At 40.9% G+C, this 19,868-nt stretch overlaps 1 protein-coding gene across 2 annotated transcripts in view; it reads right to left on the bottom strand.

The window, feature by feature from the left end:
* Positions 1–1,411: 1,411 nt before the first annotated feature.
* The window catches only part of RIMS1 (regulating synaptic membrane exocytosis 1), a 363,560-nt gene continuing 345,103 nt past the window's right edge, over positions 1,412–19,868 (bottom strand). For both annotated transcript variants that reach the window (XM_066604485.1, XM_066604493.1), the window contains 5 exons: positions 19,645–19,786; positions 13,802–13,914; positions 8,837–8,938; positions 7,332–7,471; positions 1,412–4,071 (listed from right to left, as the gene is read on the bottom strand). In XM_066604485.1, the coding sequence (XP_066460582.1) occupies positions 3,853–4,071; positions 7,332–7,471; positions 8,837–8,938; positions 13,802–13,914; positions 19,645–19,786 (716 nt within the window). In that variant the 3' untranslated portion in view covers positions 1,412–3,852. The remainder of the gene's footprint in view (positions 4,072–7,331; positions 7,472–8,836; positions 8,939–13,801; positions 13,915–19,644; positions 19,787–19,868) is intronic.

Raw genomic sequence — 19,868 nt, 5'->3', positions numbered from 1 at the left:
GGATGATCTGGAATTCCCTACAGGTGACAGCTGCAGCAGTCAGAAGACGTCATCCATCACAGCAGATGTGACCACAGTGCTGGATTGTGGGGGCTGAGGACAGGTAAGTACAGCTTTTTTTTGCACAGCTGGACCCATAGAGGGAAGGCTGTTTGGTAATTGGACAACCAATTGAAGGCCTCGTTTACATGGGCGATGTTTTTGTCATAGCCTTGCTATATTCGTGTGCCTTTACTCGTGTGAACGAGACCTAAGTAGAAGAGTAGAAAATCTATCAAAGTTATCTAAGAGAAAAAAAATGGACATGTTTCTCATAACCAATCACAGTGCATCTTTCACATTTACAGAATTTTGGGGGGAAATGAAGGCTAATCCCTGATTGAATGCTATGGGCATGGGCGACAAGTCCAGTTTTCATGTCAAAAAGTGTTTGTACTGTAAATGAATCCAGTTGTATTATCTGACAGGCATATTGTCATTGTGCGTTGCGCAGGCAACATGTGATGCCAATAGCCCCTTGATTTCTATAGATCCCCTCTCACCTTGCGGAATGTCCAATGTTGATGTGTATTACACGCACATACACGCCAAGATAGTGTATGAGGATTGGTGTTATACAAGCAGTATGCACGTGGTTGGGTACTTCTTGCATGAAGTGCGTGATCCACAGGTAAATACGGTCATGTCCCCCTGGCCATACTCTGAGTTGTGCTGTTAATTAATGGTAACAGTAGTTATATATGATATATTTTATATCATTTAGGCTGGTCACATGACTGGATTTGTATTGTGGATTCTGCGATCGGTGCCCACGCGGACGTTTTTTGCAGTAAACTGCGTGTATTTTCAATTTTTACTTCACACTCAGATACGAATTGCGCATTCCGTGAGCGGAAGCAAAATCGCAGTCTGTTCTATTTTACCGCGGAATCCACGCAGACAGCCTCCATTGATGTCAATGAAGTCATCCAACCAGCAGCCCACACGTAATTAACATTGCGTATGGGCTGTTAGTACTCTTGTCATCGCTAAGAGATGATGCGGGAAATACAAGCAAAAAAAAACTGTACTGCACATGACCGCCTGTGTGCCTCCGCGGTCATCCGCAATACAGTTTAGTGACATACGCAGGGTCACCGGCCAGACTGACAGCCACAATCAGCTGCAGGCCTCCTGCATGCGGAGTCTGAACCCCTTGTGCAAGCCCGCCCATGCGGAGTCTGAACCGCTTGTTCAAGCCCGCCCATGCGGAGTCTGAACTGCTTGTGCAAGCCCGCCCATGCGGAGTCTGAACTGCTTGTGCAAGCCCGGCCTTAGTTTTTATTTATTGTAGCAAACGAGTTGTCCTCTTCGATGCTTCGTAACGTCTGAAAACAGCAACATATTTTTAAAGCAAAAGCCAACAATAATGGACATGAAAAGTAAATTTTATTAAACATGTTTACATAACATGAGTTGGAAGTTTATTTAAAAGCACAGGGGGGTGTTAAGACAAGTGGTCAAATAGAAAGATACTACCCAATTATAATTAGTTCAGTTGTTTTGGCCACTAAGACAGTACATAATCTAGTAGTGCACCAGTGCTTCAGTTCTTCCTGCTCAGCAGGTCAAGCAGTAACCTACCTATGCCCTCCACAAATATGGGCATAATGGTTTCAGCCTGTATATTAACAATAAATAATTCACTTGGTGCAGGCAGTATGTCTATGAATCAAAACCTAGTGTGTACACAATTTCTACATGTGTTACAGCCCCACAGTAGGAATTTACACCAAAATATTAAGTATAAGGAATTTGGTCCGTACTACATTACGTTTCCATAGGGTATAAAATAATGTCCATCTATAGGCATTTAGCACCAGACTAAGACTTCTAGTCTGGTAAAAACCTGCAAAATGTCTATCAGAAAAATGGATGGCTTAGATTTCTTGGTTATGTCATTATCATTACGGTCAAACTGTACAAGTACATGCAACATACAAGCCAGCCTATGTGGAACTAACACACATTATTAAGTAACCTTTTTTTTTGTCTCTTTAAAAAAAAAAGAAACAAAAAAAACAAAAATAAAAAACATGCATGCAGCGTTGAATTACTCCATGACATGCTGCTCTACTCGTGTGATCACAAAATTGAATGGCCCAAAAGAGGAGGGAAACATTTTCAATGCACCTGCACAGTCTGCAGCTTTTTAGCACACGTACAGAGATCACGAGGAACTTCAAGGCCAAAAAGAAAAAAAAAGGAACAAAAAAAGAAAAATGCAAATTGAAATTTAAGTATTTTCTTTTTTTCTCCCAAAAAAGTAAAATATTTTGCGTTATAAAATCAAGCCTTGTGCTTGCATCAATCTCAAACAAATGTAAACGAAAATCTGATAAAAATATTAGTAAGTGCAGAATATCTCAACTGGAATTTCCAGTGATTTTTTTTTATATTTTTTTTTTAAACAGCTCATACCATGCTCTATCCAGGACGGACAAAAAGTGTCTAAAGTGACACATATCAGAGACCTGGATACAGCTCAAAGTGTCATATGCTCATCCCCACCATTGGTCAGCATTACGGGATGTAAACTATACAATTTATACACAGAAACAAGTATAGCAATTGGCTAATGATAAAAGAAAACAGCTCAGACGGTACATTATCTGGAAATGCCAAAGGAAGGAATTCTCTTGCAGCAGCAGCAGCATTAGTTGCAACAAACAGGACTTCTTCAAATCTCTCCCATGCACAGAATCAAATCAAAAGGAAAAAACGTTAAAGCCATAACTTGCACTGCAATCCAAAATATACAAAATTAAATGTGGAAAAAAAAATATTTGTACAATTTTTTTTTTTTTTTTACATTTTTTTGATAAAGCATAATCAATCATTCTACAGTTTCTCATACGGCAACGAGGAGTAAAACACAAACATGTTGGCATTTTTCAGATGAGAAAATGTTGGCAACACAAAACATATCCTGTATCGGTAAAATAATGACAGCTATTGCATCCACCACGACAATTCTGTAGTGTTAGTCACATCATGTAAGAACATAGATGCATTTCATTGCCCTGGACCGTTTCTAAAGGGGGTCTGCTTCATGCGACTGCCGCACTGCAGCATCTGCATTTCTCCCTAGCCCTGATGCTAGAATATGGGGTTAGTGCTGACAATTGCTGTGCTCCAATAGAATTGCAGCATGCAGTATAATACATAAAATACATCTGTGGTTCCCAGTGGTCAAACACTACATGAAAAAGCAATGTCAGTAATAACAGGAAAGCACTACATAGCAGTGCTCTTCAAAGTCACTGTCAGGATTTCAGGCAACAGGGAATATTAAATGGAACCACAGCCATCATCACTTCTGCAATGCTCAGCTCTTACGAAATCAATAACCGAAGGACGAAAAAAGCGGTATGTGAGAATTATCACAAATGCTTTTTATGAAACTGGCAGATTAACACATTATAAAAAAAATAATGGAATTAACAAGTATAAAATATGCTGAAATACCAATATGATAACACTGCTTATGGTCTGTAAAAATGTATCACAAACATTTCTAACAGAGTGAAAGCTTCCAGTTTGTAATTCAATGTCACCCTTACTATCCCATTGAGCATGTGTGACTTCAATAGTGCTGAACTGTATTTCATTTACAGTACTCATATTCTTGCTTTCCTCTGCCAATAGGACTCATTTTCAGAACTTTTTTTTTTTTTTTGGATCGTTACAACAGGCAAAAAAATAAATGATTGTCTGTCTCCAGCAATGCTTTTGATCATACATATACCGTTCAGAATCTTTTATTGGGCATTAACATTGTGATTACATCAGGTTACACTGCCTTCTGGGTCGCTATGACCTAATGGAAGGAGGACCTGTTGAACTTTCAAGAGATGATTGGGAAGCCCTGCGAGTAAGGGGTGTCATTGTTGGATCCACCAGTGATGAGGGTGGAAACAACTTATACCATCCAATCACCACGCTGGACAGGTCAAGTTCTTCCAGGAGAATCTGTGCAACACCCATGAAACTTTTGTGATCCATTCGGCCATAGTCTCCCCAGACAATCACCTTAAAAATGACAGAAAACAAGCCAAGTGTTAAACATAGTATAGTAGAGTACAGCGTACTATATTGTATATTACTTTCAGTTCCATGTTTGTGACAGAGGTAAAAAATGTGTGGTGTACAGATGTAGAAAAGTTTAACTAATGATCATAACTTTCTGTGACAAGTTACCTTAAAGGGACACTCCGGGGAAATTTTTTCATTCATTATGTAACTAGTCCCCCAGTATATGTAAATCGGCTAGTATTACTTTTATCTAAAACTCCTGGCCTCCTTCTCCTTAAGTGGGTCATGTGATTTCAATTCTGACTAGCTGAGATTTACTTGGGTTTATGTCTTCTCAAATTAGTCAGTCCTGTCTGATGGACTCTACCACACAAGCACTTTAGACTGGGACACAAAAACTTTAACCACAGTTACTACTGATGATTAGAGTCTCCTGTAATGCAGTTAGAATGAAGGGGATAACAGTTGAGCCTCCCAACTGTAAACTGATACTCTGTATCTTATTTAGGTAAATATGGAATACATAATGGCAGTGTTCTCCCTGCAGGCAGAGAGGGTACAGTCTCTACTGGTTCATGTAATGTTTTGCTGATGCATCATGAGAGTGTTAGTCGAGCATAGAAAAAGTGAGCAGGGAGAAATCTCAGCATCAAGATGGTGCCTGCATGGAAATGACTGTAGTATACATAGAAGACCTCCAGAGTGTGACAGGCAATCAAGTGAGAGAAGCAGGGCTGGAAAAATGTGTTTTTGCCAGAGCGGCCATTAATTAAAATAAAATACATGTTAAGCTATTGAAAGTGGGTTCATGCATTCAGTATATGTCAGGAGATGTTGCAGATGTGAATGCCATGCATGCACTGAGCCTAACTTTATATAATTTAAATATAAATTGACAGTGAAAAAAAAACTAAAAAAAAATCACATCCTTCTGCTTTGATCAGAAAATGTAGTCTCATAGACTAAAATGTGATAAGTCAGTCCTCATTTTCGCAGTGAATAGTTTTTAGTGACCACACAAACTACGGAGCTCAGACAGTAGTGACTACCAGAGCCTCAGAAGCAAAGTCAAGAGCGGTCTAAGATCTCTCAATGTCTTTCTGCCCACTACTGTACTCAATGAGCAGTGTGCATCGAGTATGCCAGGTAATTCTCCCATCGATAAGGAAAATAAATACGAATTAAAACTTCAACCTCAAATGTATCATATTAACCTATCCGTTCATTTACTTTAATCTGAATGGCTTCCAACAGATCTGTCTCCATGCTGACTGATCTCACAATATACGTAGGAACTCTGTCAGAGCTCAACATCTCCGGCTTCGCCTCACATAGCCATAGCTTTACAAGACAAAGTCCTGTTGGTCATCACCAGGTGAGTGCTGCATAGTTTTGCCTTCAGCAAGCTGCAGGCCTTTAGAAATGTATTATTTAAGTCTATGGCTTTGTGAACAGAAGCAGGGGATTTGGAGCCCTGAAACAGAAAAACAAGGACAGAGGCAAGTCAGTAATTTGTAGACAAGCTTAGGGTTTCTTGAGATGAGAATGTCTGAATTTGGTCAGTGAAAGAAGGACTGGTTCCAATTCATGTGCACGCCTGTGTTGCATGTGTACGTGTTCTGTGTGTCTGGTTTATTATTTCTATAAGTCATCCAATTTTTTTTCTTGAGTGTGAAAAAAAGGAAGGAAGTCAAATTGTTTTTCTGGGATCGCTTTGCAATGATCAGTGAAAAACGTTATCTGTAGCGCTTTCTTTTTTTATTTGCATCCAATGACTTGAATGGTTGACTTGTGTCCGAGAAATCGAATCAGAATAGGTCATGAATGATACAATTTTTTTTTTTTTACATGGAGCACTTGTATAGATAGCCCTATTGCCTGTAATTGGTCAGCTGATTAAAATCACGTAAAATTTGTGCGTTGTGAGACGCACAACTATGAACCCCATTCTTTTGAATGGGGTCATACACATGAGCGATGTTTTTCTGCATGGCACCACGATGCGATACTGTGCAAGAAACAAATTGCGGCATGTTCTATCTTGCTGCATGATCTTGCATCGCAGCCCCATTGTTTCCAATGGGGCTGGCGGCAGCAGCGCCAGCGGCATTGAGAACCATGGGAGAACTATGTGATCCTCTGCCACGGCTGTGACAGACATGGCAGGGGATTCCCTTTATCCCCAAAGTGAGGCGAGGCTGTTTTACATGAAAACACCTCAAATCCACGAGGCTTTCACATAAATGGCGAGTGCGATATGACGGTGGGATTCACGGCCCTATATCGCGCTCACCTGTATGAAGTTAGCATAATATAGCTTACTTTTGAAAATGAGGGCTGCAGTCATAAGAATAACAATAAAATAAAAAAGGAGCAATTTCCATTGCAGAAATTGCAAAATGTTATTTGATCATTGGGGGCTATATACTTTGTTCAAGAAGCTTATAAACCAGAGAACCAATTCAAAGGAGAAAATATCATCATTTCTACATCAACTGGATCAGTACAATTGTACCAATGGAAATCTACATGCTACCTTTATAAAGAAAGAAACGTATATTCTCATTTAGGATATCATGTATCATCTGAAAATTATGTATTATTTAGCAACATATGATTTTTTTTCTACATTTTAGTACTTTTTTTTAACAGTTTCCACATTAGGATAAGGAGCACATACAATTAGAATGACATTCCTGGTTTTCAGCAGACTTATACATATTGATGTATTTTTTATGTGGTGCGGCCTGTGGCTACATTTTCTGGGACGTTATGGAGGTTATGTCACATGACCTTTATCAGAGGTGCCATACAATGTATGCTGTGTTTATCAAGTCATTCCATTCTGTATTATTTGTTAAAACGATGAAAACTACACTTCAAATTAGTACTTAAACTGCAGCAAGATACAAATAGCTAAAGGATTATAATTAGAGATGAGCGAGTATACTCGCTAAGGCACATTACTCGAGTGAGTAGTGCCTTAGCCGAGTATCTCCCTGCTCGTCTCTAAAGATTCGGGGGCCAGCGGGGGGCGGGGAGCGGCAGGGAGGAACAGAGGGGAGATCTCTCTCCCCCCCTGCAACTCACCTGTTACCCGCGCCGGCCCCCGAATCTTTAGAGACGAGCAGGGAGATACTCGGCTAAGGCACTACTCACTCGAGTAATGTGCCTTAGCGAGGATACTCGCTCATCTCTAATTATAATCCTTGGTCACATAGGATGCAAATGTCAAAAGATACCATGGACAGCTTTACCTGGAGGACCTTTCCATGAGGGCTTTCTTCGAAAACCAAATTCTGTTGATAGAGAGGATCAAGGGTTTTCCGTGCAATCCTTGTCTTCTTCTTGGCTATACAAGCTCCATTTTCTAATAGATATACCTTCACATATGGAGCTGAAAATAACGTGGCACATTAAAAAACTTTTATTACTGCATTTTATGCTACATTCATGTCACATTTCACATTTTCACGCTCCGTTTGACAAATACGCTGGCAAAGTCTTCCAAGGTATACCTTTGACAGAAGGCTGCCGTGTATCCCGCTGCATAGAAATACAGTGGGATACATCGCCCATTGCCTTCCATAGTAAATCGTATATCATGCAGTATACTTTTTCGTACTGTATACCATAAAAGTCATTAACATGGTGTGAACAGAGCTTTACACCATATAAAGATCCATATTCCACTGTTGATTTCCACCTGCAGGCTGTCCAGTTTAGAGTTACTTAGAGGAGTTGCACCATCTGCCATCCTATCAGGTCCCATGGATATCATGGGGGTTCCTGCTTAGAATCCCATCTATTAGCCAGAGTTATCAATCTGCAGGACTCAGTCTGATCATATATTCATGGTCAGCCATATGAATGGGTGATGTTCAGTACTACATTTCAATGGCAGCTTCATCCCTAAGGTGACTGCATTTAGAAAGGGTGGGTTCTAAAGTGTGGGAAAGCATAAACCATTTCTTAGATCTACTCATTGTTTGGCTAAAAAATGAATTCTGCCATGGATAAATTCAGGAATATTTCCAGTGTATTTGGGGATGCTACAGTTTTCCAATGTCAAGAAAAATCTGAAAACAGGTGTAACTTAGTGCTTCTGGACTTCAATACATATTTGTTCCAAGGCCCCCACCGATCATGTGCCACTTACAATACTAGTGGCAGAGATGGCTTTCGGCCTCCTCAAGCACAAGAGCTGGGTACAACTGTTACCTCTCTACCCCAGTACCTGCCTATAACTGATGCTTCAGCCACTGTGAGCATGTGAAATGTGGGATACTCTGGATTGGCACAACTGCTGAAGTATCACTAGTTTGGTTGATATTAAAAGCAATAATAATTAAAGGGGTTATCCCAGAATTGACTACAAATCTAACTGATGGGGACTCACCACTGAGATCCCCACTAATTTCGAGAATGGAGGTTCCGTGTTCCCTTCTCCTTCTCACTGCACCCTTCTCCATTAATTTCAATGGGACAGCCGAAGATAGCCAAGTACTAGTACTCCAATATCTCTAGCAGTCCCACTGAAATTAATGGAGTATTAGTATACATGCATTCAAGCACTTCTCACTGCAGGGGTGCAGTAGGGAAGAGAAGGGGACATTCCCCCTCCCCCTCGTTCTTGGGATTGGTGGGAGTCACAATAGTGAAAAGCCCACTGAGCAGAGTTTTATCCCCTATTGAGTGGATAGGGGATAAAAATGGATTGTTGGGTAACCAATTTACTGCAAATAAAAATACTCATTCTTACCTGGTGTGGATTTGGAGCCTGGCTTTTGTATGAGGCCTCGAGCTCTTATTACTTCAACCTCTAACTGTCCTTTCTTGTCCACCATTCCTATCTGTATGTCACCTGGAAGACATGATAGGTTATAATATAGTTGTATATGTCTGCTTTTAAAATAAACCACTAGAACATATAACTTAGAAATTAAATGTTTTAGGCCCCAGCAAGAACCATGGATGACACTGAATTAATTTCATCCTATAACATACAGCCTGAAACTGCTTTAGTTACTATGTACCACAACACATACAGTACTTAATGGAATGTGAAGTGTTTGGCTAGGGAATAGATAACTATAAGTTCACTGAAGGGGAGCAATAAAGTTCTATAAAAGTATGCAATGTGTAATTACAGACACAATTAATCAAGTAGACCATTACATTAACTACAGTACCCCCAAGTCTGCAGATGGATGACTAGTTAGATAAGATATAAAACATGTTTTCACAGTGCAGAGACATTGAAGAATAAAATATAATGTAGAAAAAAAGAGAGCGCGAAGTCAGTAAGATATAATGCAAGGGGGATTTTAGCTCAGGCCCGATGGCGTGTGCAGACTCTGGCATCTAAACAAGATCATATTGATATGCCAATGGGTATAGCTATGCACAAACTGTAATCTTAATTTTTACAGCAAACTGCTACAAGGAAACAAGATGGCAGATCATAGACACCCATGGATATAAAAATGTGCTTACAAAAAATATATTATTTTTTCCATTACTTTTTAACTTGATTTGTATGGAGCCACATGAAGTCCCTATGAGCCAGGATAGAATACCACTGTACTACAGGCGGTAAACAAAACTCTATATAAATCAGGCATAGCCTTCTATGGGAGCTTTATTACGACTTTGTGCGTCTACGAATATTGATAGTGAGTATTAGATAATACCCTGTTTCCCTGAAAATAAGACATAGCATGATTTGCCAGAATTTTTGAGGATGCAAAATGATTTTTCAGGCTTTTTGAAGATGCTTGAAATATAAGCCCTACTCCAAAATTAAGCCCTGCTAACAGGTAATTAAAAAAAGTCAATTTAAATAGTGTCAAGGCAGCTATACATGTAAAAAAGTTAAACCTTTTTGAACAAAAATTAATATAAGACACTGTCTTATTTTCGGGGAAACACGGTAGAGCCACAGAGTTCCATGGAGGACTTGACAGTTCAGTTTGGCCTCCAGCCTCAATGATGTTGAAGTTTCGTGATAAACAGAAAAGCAGAACTCTTGTAAATAAAGCAAAAACTTCCAAAATGGCAACCTCAATGTCCTCATAATAATTTGCTCAGGTCAATGATTTGTTTGCTTACAGACCAACTAAAACAACATTTTCCCGATACAGTAATATTTCATTTGATATTTATCTACTATGTTCAAAAAAAGACATATAAAAACAAATGTTACGGTCTAGAGATGTTATCTACGCACTAAATGTTCCATCAGCAGCTATTTACGTAAGTGGAACACAGTAGAACTCAAGTACGGTCGTCACTTTTAATATAATGTCAACACATACTGCATGAGTGCTATACACAATCCCCGCGCACAGAAGTATGCTGCGGACCTCCATGCAAACATTTCTTAAAGAAGTATTCCTAGACTTGCTTCTATGTGTTCTGTTTGCAATAAGCATGACCGTGATTTTACAAGTATGATGTATGATGCAGTTTTTATCAATGGGGAAGAAACCTAAGGGAAAGAAAAAAAACCCTTGTGGAAAGCACCATTCCCCAGAATATCTTATTTCTGTTTACATATAGAGATGAATGTCATTTACATCAGTCCCTCTCTCTAATGGGGCTCACAAGCTAATTTCCATATCTCAGACACACTAGAGCAAATTGCATAGGAAGCCAATTAACCTATCAGTATATCAGATCAGAGGGATTGGGGAAACCTGATAACACAGAAGAAACTGTAGTCAACTTGGGGAGAACATACAAACTCAATGCAGATGTTGCCTTTGGTTGGATTTGAACACAGAACCCCCACTGCTGCAGGGCAACAGTCCTAATCACTGAGCCACCGGACTTCTGGTCACATTAGGACACTTTAAAAAAAAAAATCTGTGCCAGTTATAGCAGAATTGTATGGCAGGTCGGACCCGGGGTAGTTTCTCTGAAGGCGCACAGAGATTCTACGGATACTCATAATACATGAAGATGACTGCGCCAATGAAAATTGTACTAAGCATGGAGTCGGAACTGGCTTAATAAATTTACCCCCTTGTGTGTTTAATATAATGTCACATCTGGCGGCTGTAACTAACAGCATTTGTTTGTTTCAGGGATGGTTTAAGTGTGTCACAGTTGGGGGGGGGGGGGTAGGTAATATATATGGGCCCCGGGCTACTAATGAGTACAAATATTTACAATATATTAGCTATAAGTAACAAGTTCTGTAAACTCATATGAAGGCCCAGTAAACATGTATGTCAGATGTTATGACCCTCATGAACATTTATTAATGACATATACTTGATACTATGTGCCTTGCGATTGTAATAAATAAAGGCTGGTTTCATTCTTCCATATAAACATCCGGGCGCTGCAGTGCTTACTCTATTATTTCAGGATTTGAATGCACTCATAAAATACTGACATTCCAAAGTAGTCACTTGTCTTCTACACACTGCTTAAATAGGAGCTGGACCGAGCCCCGCGTGTTCCATAGACAGTAGATGGTGCCAGTACGATACAAGAGAGGAAGCACTTGTACTTGCAGCGTGTAACATTGTAACTAAATCTCCATGAGAATTGCTCTATTTTTATTGTTGGAAGCTCTCATGCTTGCAATTGTGATTCCCATGTTCAGGAATAGTGGAGCACAAATCAGATAATATATGTTAATCTGGCATACACAGGGGATTACATTTATTACACACTGAATAACCACATACTAATTCCCTGGTTTAAAATATTAATGTGCGGCTTTGAAAATGTTTTCAATTGTTATTTTCCCCCCATAACATCAATAAAATAGGCTCTATATGTTAATGCATATAGGCACAAGTGAATGAAAAGCTGTCCCACTTCTAACTATTGAAGACCTATCCTCAGTATAGGACATCAATAATAGACCTAGCAGGGATCCCATTCACCTAAATGGGACTTGGCCAGCAATATTAACAATAAAAAGCACTTTCAAGCATGGGATAAATGCAAACAAAACAATAATTACAACGTGAGGTACAATCAGTATGAAACAAATGGAGTGTGGGGGTGGTACAGGAAATACAAGGAGGGGCGAGGCATGGAGGAACACAGGCAGTAGGGGATTTCATGTGGAAATCAGTTATTAGAAAGCAAACGGGGTGGAGCGGTAAGGAGGTGCAGGGGTAGAGGTCGTATGGTGTGGGGAGCCATAGGGAGGGGCATGGGGACTACGTCAGGGGATTTGGTATGCCTCCCTGCAGAGGTGCGTTTTTAAGGCGTGTTTGAAATTTCGTGCATCGGGAATTGTCCGGATGCCTTGGGGTAGAGCGTTCCAGAGGATGGGTGCTGCTCTGGTGAAGTCCTGGAGGCGAGCATGTGAGGTTCATATTAGGGGAGTGTTTAGTCTGAGTGTGTTAGTGGATCGGAGTGAGCGGGCTGGGTGGTGTACAGACAGGAGGGAGGCGATGTATGGTGGCCCGGCGCCATGCAGAGCTTTGTGGGTGAGGTTATGGAGGTTAAATTTAGTTCTGCAGTGGATGGTCAGTCAATGCAGTGACTGGCATAGTGCAGAGGCGTCTGAGTAACCCAGGAAAAATGTACAATGTATGAAGCTGCCTGCTTCCGACAACATGGCAGACTAAACCCCAAACCTTTTCTTGCGACTTTTCGAAAGCAGCAAGATTGGTGAAAATGTAACAGAAAAAGTTGCAAATTTTAGTACGTATATGGTGTACGCCAACATTTGCAACTTTCTTACACAAGAAAATGGATCCTGCTAAGATACAAGCTGGAAAGCCCCAGGTTTCTTGAAGTTGCTCCCACTGGGCTTGAAGGGAGCTGACACCAATGATTGTCCTGCGTGCCCTCAAGGCAGGCTATGAGTTGCTCACAGCTATCAACATGTTACCTGAGAGTTCGGTGTAACAGTGTTTATTGCTATAAGAGCATTAACCAAAACTGTGCGTAACCATATTCGACTGATCCTGGGAAGGGAGATATACCGTACTGCACTGTATATGACTATAGGCCCCCAGATGCTGAAACTATCAGTGGATGGGGTCTGCAGTTGTGATATTCCTTGAGGTAGATGGGGGAACCTCTGAAATCCACTGAGACGCGTCGACTCTATAGAGCTGCTGCTTGGATGTGGACAGACTCTGGTAAAAACTGCCATGTAGTCAAGTTCCCTTAGGTCTCAACTCATTCCAAAAGCTGCTCTGTGTTTATATGGCACTAATAAGGTTGGGTTCCCATATATCAGTTGTATCCAGCCAATGCTTTCATGTTGGAGCTGGATATAACTGATGTAAGTTTGGTGCACTTTTTGCACTGGCCCACCCTCCATAACCGGACAGAAAAACACTACATGAAATGTTTTTCTGTCTGGTGCAGGGAGGCATCCAGTATCAAAATTGCACTGTATGTCATGAAGTGTCTCAGAGAAAACTATGGGATCAGATTGGCACCTGTTTCCTGCCTTTATTTCACTGCAACACTGTAGGGAAAAAGCCAGAGGGGTATTCATATGGACACCGGCCTGCGAGTACAGGATTTGACATTCTTATTTTGGTACTGTACACCTTGGGCATTTGGGCAATGCACAGTCTCTATGTATAATATTATTGAGCAGTGCACAAGTTCTCTTTTTTTTCGATAGGGGTATTTCCTGATGTTTGCTATAGGGTAAATTACCATGAAACCAGTATTTTTTTTTTTTTTTTTAACATTGCAAGATGTGGATGCAAGCATGACACTCTTATGTTATTCTTACCCATTGCAGGTGTTGCCAATGTTTGTCGACCAACTAATTGAGCAGGTCCAAGTCCATCTAAGAAGTCACTGAACTGGCTGTCGACCCCCAATCTTACGCCTGGAAATATTAAACTAGAAGAAAATAAAATATACTGAATTAGACTGGAAATATTTATTTTCCTTTACTTTGTTATGTCTGTAATATTATCATTTTTTATCAGATTGCTATGTATGGTAGGCTGATGGCTAGATGAAATGAAGGCTTTTTCTTGGCATCTATACCAGCTACTTTTGCCTTTTCTGCACATAATCATAGAGGTGCGTTCAGGGGCCTCAATGCAAGTGTTACGTCCGCCGGGCACACGAAAGTGCCACGCCTCCGTGCGGACGCAAGATTGTGTCCATTTTAAAACAGCAACAACTCTCATCATGTGTTGCACGCACCAATTGCACCTCGCCAGGCAATGATGGAAGGACCCCTGTCCCTTACTAATCAGAGAAAGATGGGAAACCCCTGCCTACAAGTGTAGTGCTCGTCCTGATAAGGTCGGCCCAACTGTCTTCATCTGGGACCTGGCTATATCCCTGATTAGGAACCTGGCGAAGTGCACAAAAGACACACAGTCCATGACACTGATCACACACACTGAATACAGAACAGGAATGCACATAGAGCACGTCTGGCCATCTGCACAGACATATCACATATCACTGTTCACACCAACAAACATGGTTGTGCATACAACATATAACGAGAACCGCATCCAGAGCTCACATGCATACAGATGGTAAAGCAGTGCTAGCCCAAGTGTCCTCGCACCAGGGGAATAGGGAGAGTCAGTCACCATGCTAACATAGGGAACAGTGTCAGGCATCACCCATCTGACCATCACATAGGATATCAGACATCTGGAGGCATCACCTGCCCAGGGATAAGGAGAAACCTGCGGGTCACCTGCACCTGTATGGTCACTATACCACACAATACTCAGCGCACGCACCCCAGAACGCAAGGAGGGGAGGAACAGTAGGTGTCCAGACCATCTTCAGGGGAGGAGAGAGGGACACTACAGACAAGCATGCAACCACCAGCTATGAGTGGGATTACACAAAGATACAGGGAAGCACTAAAATGACCAGCAATATCACCAGAGTTTGCTGGTATTTACCTGCCACAGACCGGGGGGGATTGGCTGGTGAAGAATACCCCATTAACCCCTAACTGTGAAGGTGTGCACAAGGAAGCCTGTAGAACCACAGGTCCCAGATGCACAACCTTAACAGTAAGATCTTTAAACAGGTTCCTCAATTTAACAATCAATTTCTATTAGTGGAATCATATTTTGAAGCACTTGAACCATTAGGCCATCACTGCTTCCAGGTGCAACTGCAACATCGGCATCTCATATACATACACTCCTGAATATAGACACAGCGAAGTTACCAGACAGAAATAATTCTTAGTTACATCACAGATCCTGGAATATGCACACCCCAATCTCTTATCACAGGGATAATAAGAGAGAGACAACACCCCTCTTGACCAATATCTATAGGCCTTTCACCAGCCCAGCCAGAAACCTACTGCGCACTGATGAGGGGTAAACACCCTGAAACAGCTGTCTGTATATGGATTCTGGCTTGATTTCCTATTCCCAATCATTGTTTTACAGACTTGTTAAAGAGTCATACATTGATTCGCAGGAATGCTGCCATCCAATAGGTGGCGCTGCAGAGATATTGTTCCATCCTCCTTATAGGAGTACTAAGGACAGTTTTGTTACAGCACAATGATAATAAATACAACCTAATAACAAGAGGATAATGCATGCAACAATGCCATTGTAATGAGGTAATAAAGCACTGCATTAACTCATGCAGCAGATTGTTTATTAGGTCCTCAGGCCTATGTCCTCTGTGCGTCAATGGGAATAACTTGTGATCCTTTGACGTGCGTGAAGTACATGCATGAAGATTGCAATTTCACAGATGCAATGCAATGCCATTTTTGACCAAAAATGTTTTGCATTGCCATTAAAATCGCTCATTGGCAAGCGTGATATTGCGATCGCCCGTGTGAATGCAGCCTTAGACCGTTTTGATAAATGAGCTCCATAGTGTCTGTGGTAAAAGCAGTCCAGAATTTCATTCCCTAAGTAAAAACAGGTCCTTTTCCCTGCAAAATCAATTAGACGCTTTAACAGAAAAGCAGCAGTGACTCACTGACGACGGGCCCGTGTTACCGTATCCAAACATTGCTGCATGATGGGAATTTAGTCTGTGACCGGCATCCTTTCCACATTAACGCATTTTACAGGAAGCAGAGTGTGGAAGATGGATAACTGCGACATTTATTTCATCCCACAAAGGAGCTCATACGTCTGGAGCACAAACCGACGAATGTATATGTACTACCGTACCATGGGTGCCCAACGTGAACCGCAGCTCATACGTGTATACTAGGGCAGCACAGCAACTAGACATAGTGCTAGTAAGTGATGACTATGGATGATGAGAGGGGATGTGGAACATAGAATGCAACCCGATTTCAGGCTACATTCACACCAGCGTGAATCTCACACCAGTTTTGTGCATTGCGAGAATATGAACTCCATTCTTTTGAATGGGGTCATACACATGAGTGATGTTTTCCCTCACAGCGATGCTGCATGTTTTAATTTTTCACGTTCCCTGGAACGCATTGCCCATTGTTTTCAATGGGACAGTCAACCACATTGCATGCGGTGCGATGTGATGTTTTCCAATGAAATCAGTGGAAAAAAATTGCCGATCCTCCCACACGCGTGAAACAGGCGCCAGAGGATCGCAATTTCACAGAAGTAATGCCACAAAGTGTTTTTGCATGAAAAACGCCTCACATTCGCAGGTAAAACGCACGGTATTGGGCTGGGTTTCTGGATTTTTACCATGCAAAGGGAAACCTTAAAGGGAATATGTCATCAGAAAATGACTGTGAGGCCAGGCATATGCGATCGAAAGATTACCACGTATTACACGTGCGGTGTATGCGCATATGATATGTGGTAATTCGAAAATAATCAAATACATTGCCTTACACTGCTACACTCACATTTGTATGTAATAATTGCATAATAGGTGAGTGCAAAAATGAACGCAGCACGTTTTATTTTGCCGTGTATTACACGCGAGAGAGCCCATTAATCTCTATGGGCACATAATCAATGTCGCCCATACGCAATTATATTATATACGCGCTGTTGTGAAGTGACAGAGCAGAAAATTTACGCATGAAAAAAACCAGAAAGACTGTGCAAGACAGCATGCGTGAGATACGCTGTCATGCGCAGTACAATATCGCTGCCATACGCAGCGATAGTCCCACTCCACAGCTGTGGAGTCACGCTGGGTTTTCCGTATACAGCCATGTCGGCCTGGCCTTATTGTATAAAATCAGGTTTCTATGTTAAATGTAATTTTTAAAGACAATTTGGTGATTTTTTTCTGCTGTCACGATCTATATTTTAAACTAATCCTAAAATCCTGCAGTTTTCCCACTGACCAATAAGCTTAATAATAAACTGACATTTCCAATTTTTTAGAGAAAACTTTGAAAAAATAAAGATAACATAGGATTCATCATTCACAATAGGTGATGATCACAGCTCACCTCCTCCCCCTCCCTGCTCAGGTCCAGGCCTGTATTTGTCACTAGGCACTGAAGGTCCAGTGCCTAGGGCGTCTATGTGGGAAGAGGGTGGCTCAGGAGCAGACAGTTATTATTTTTTTTTCATTTGTTTTCCTTGGGACCTCGGTCTTCACAGTGACGCGCACATGCAGATTTGCAACCTATTTCCCCCTTATTTCCTGGGGATTTCACCCCCTCATCTGAAGAGGTGGAATCCATAGTGGAAATCTGGAGCAAAGATTGACATGTTGTGGATTTGAAATCTGCACTGCAGGTCAATGTTATGCTGGTGATTGTTCCGGCAGCGTGTGGATGAGTTTCCTGAAATCTAATCCACATTTCTCGTACTATTACACACAGTGTAGTTTCCATATGCAACTCCACAACAGAAAATCCACAGCATGCCCAGGACTGTGGACGTATCCTAAAGTTGTCTCGGGTATTTGGAAGATGCGTTGTTATGTGTGCTGCGGTACTACGAGTACAGATGTAGAAGTGTTAACACATGGTGCGTTAGTGTGCTACTCTGCTAATGAGTCACGCTGAGCCGCTATGATAATTGCATAGCACTGCCACCATTCACTTTGAATAGCAGTGGCCACGCTAAGCAATGATACAGCATGCCAGCAGGCGCTGGTCAGCCCGTGCAAAAGATGCAGCATGTCAACCTTCCGTGTTGGCGCTGCTACATCTGTATGTAAAAGGGCATCACTGTCTGAAAACATTTGGATGTCTGTGGCTTATTTTCAAAATCTGTAACTTGCATGAGATTTGTACCATGTTTTAAACTGTATCGAAATATGGTTTACTACATAAAAGGGAATTTAATTACATGCTGTTTTTGGTGGATTCTCTTTTACAATGGCAGTGGAAATATTTTTTATGACAGAGGTAAGCTCAGTTCTGATACTATGTCGATGTAGTAAGTTTCCTTCTGTTATTGTATCTATGTAATAAGCTTGGTTCTGGTATCTTTTCTATTTAGCTAGCTTGGTTCTGGTATCATATCTATGTAGTAAGCTTGGTTCTGTTATTATATCTATATAATAAGCTTGGTTCTGGTACCGTATCTATGTAGTTAGCCCGGTTCTGGTACTGAATCTATGTCGTTAGCTTGGTTATGGTACTGGGTCTATGTGGTAGGTTTGGTTCTGCTATTGTATCTATGTAATAAGCATGGTTCTGGTACCATATATGAGTAGTAAGTGCAGTTCTATTAACATATGCATGTAGTAAGCTTGGTTCTGTTATTATATCTATATAATAAGCTTCATTCTAGTACTGTATCTATGTAGTTAGCCCGGTTCTGGTACTGAATCTATGTAGTTAGCTTGGTTATGGTACTGGGTCTATCTGGTAGGCTTGGTTCTGCTATTGTATCTATGTAATAAGCATAGTTCTGGCACCATATATGAGTAGTAAGTGCAGTTCTATTAAAATATGCATGTAGTAAGCTTGGTTCTGTTATTATATCTATATAATAAGCTTCATTCTGGTACTGTATCTATGTAGTTAGCCCGGTTCTGGTACTGAATCTATGTAGTTAGCTTGGTTATGGTACTGGGTCTTTGTGGTAGGTTTGGTCCTGCTATTGTATCTATGTAATAAGCATGGTTCTGGCACCATATATGAGTAGTAAGTGCAATTCTATTATATATGCATGTAGTAAGCTTGGTTCTGTAATCCTATTTATACAGTAATCTTCATACAGATATGCCCTAGTGTGATATGTGGGACAAACACCTTAAAGCTTTTGTCTGCCAGAATCTGACTGATTCCAAATCACATCCAACAGAATTTTGAATGTACTTCTGAATGTGGAAGGAGAACTCAACATGGCGCAACAGAAGGTCAGTTCAAGTACAAAGGCTTCTGTAATATTATGTGTCGGTTCCGACAGTACATTGATGTTCAGAAGTGTAGCTAAACTTTACTGTCCTCTGAAGATTAAAACAACTAATTCAGTGACCTAAATCTCCACCAGCGGCATGAATATAATGTATTATGCTTTGTACATATTTTCTATTCAAGTTCACATCTGTGGAAATCTATTCAGCATAGAGAAAACGTGTTCTGTCATTCCATTTCAGAAGATCCAGAAATCACAATTGCTGATTCTTTTTTGTATGAGATTAAAGGAAATGCGGAGTGTTAGCAGACATATTGCTATTAATCTTCCTCCACCATGTACTTACTTTCCCTCAGAGCTGTAACTGTTAATACTTCCATCTGTCGACTCTCGGCTTGGCTGCCGCACCATACGACTCCTCATTTCAGCTGCCATTCCCGTCTCTGTGCTTCTCTGAATTGTACTTTTGAACTTTTTGTTGCCAGAATCTACAGAAGTAAATGAAGATTTAGTTAAGTGACACAGAGCCAATATCCTCTTATTAACGCCATCAACCAAATCCACGGAATT

Source organism: Eleutherodactylus coqui, chromosome 1 (genome assembly GCF_035609145.1).
Source record: "Eleutherodactylus coqui strain aEleCoq1 chromosome 1, aEleCoq1.hap1, whole genome shotgun sequence".
NCBI classification, from domain to species: Eukaryota; Metazoa; Chordata; class Amphibia; order Anura; family Eleutherodactylidae; genus Eleutherodactylus; species Eleutherodactylus coqui.
This window is presented reverse-complemented; position numbering and strand designations above follow the sequence as displayed.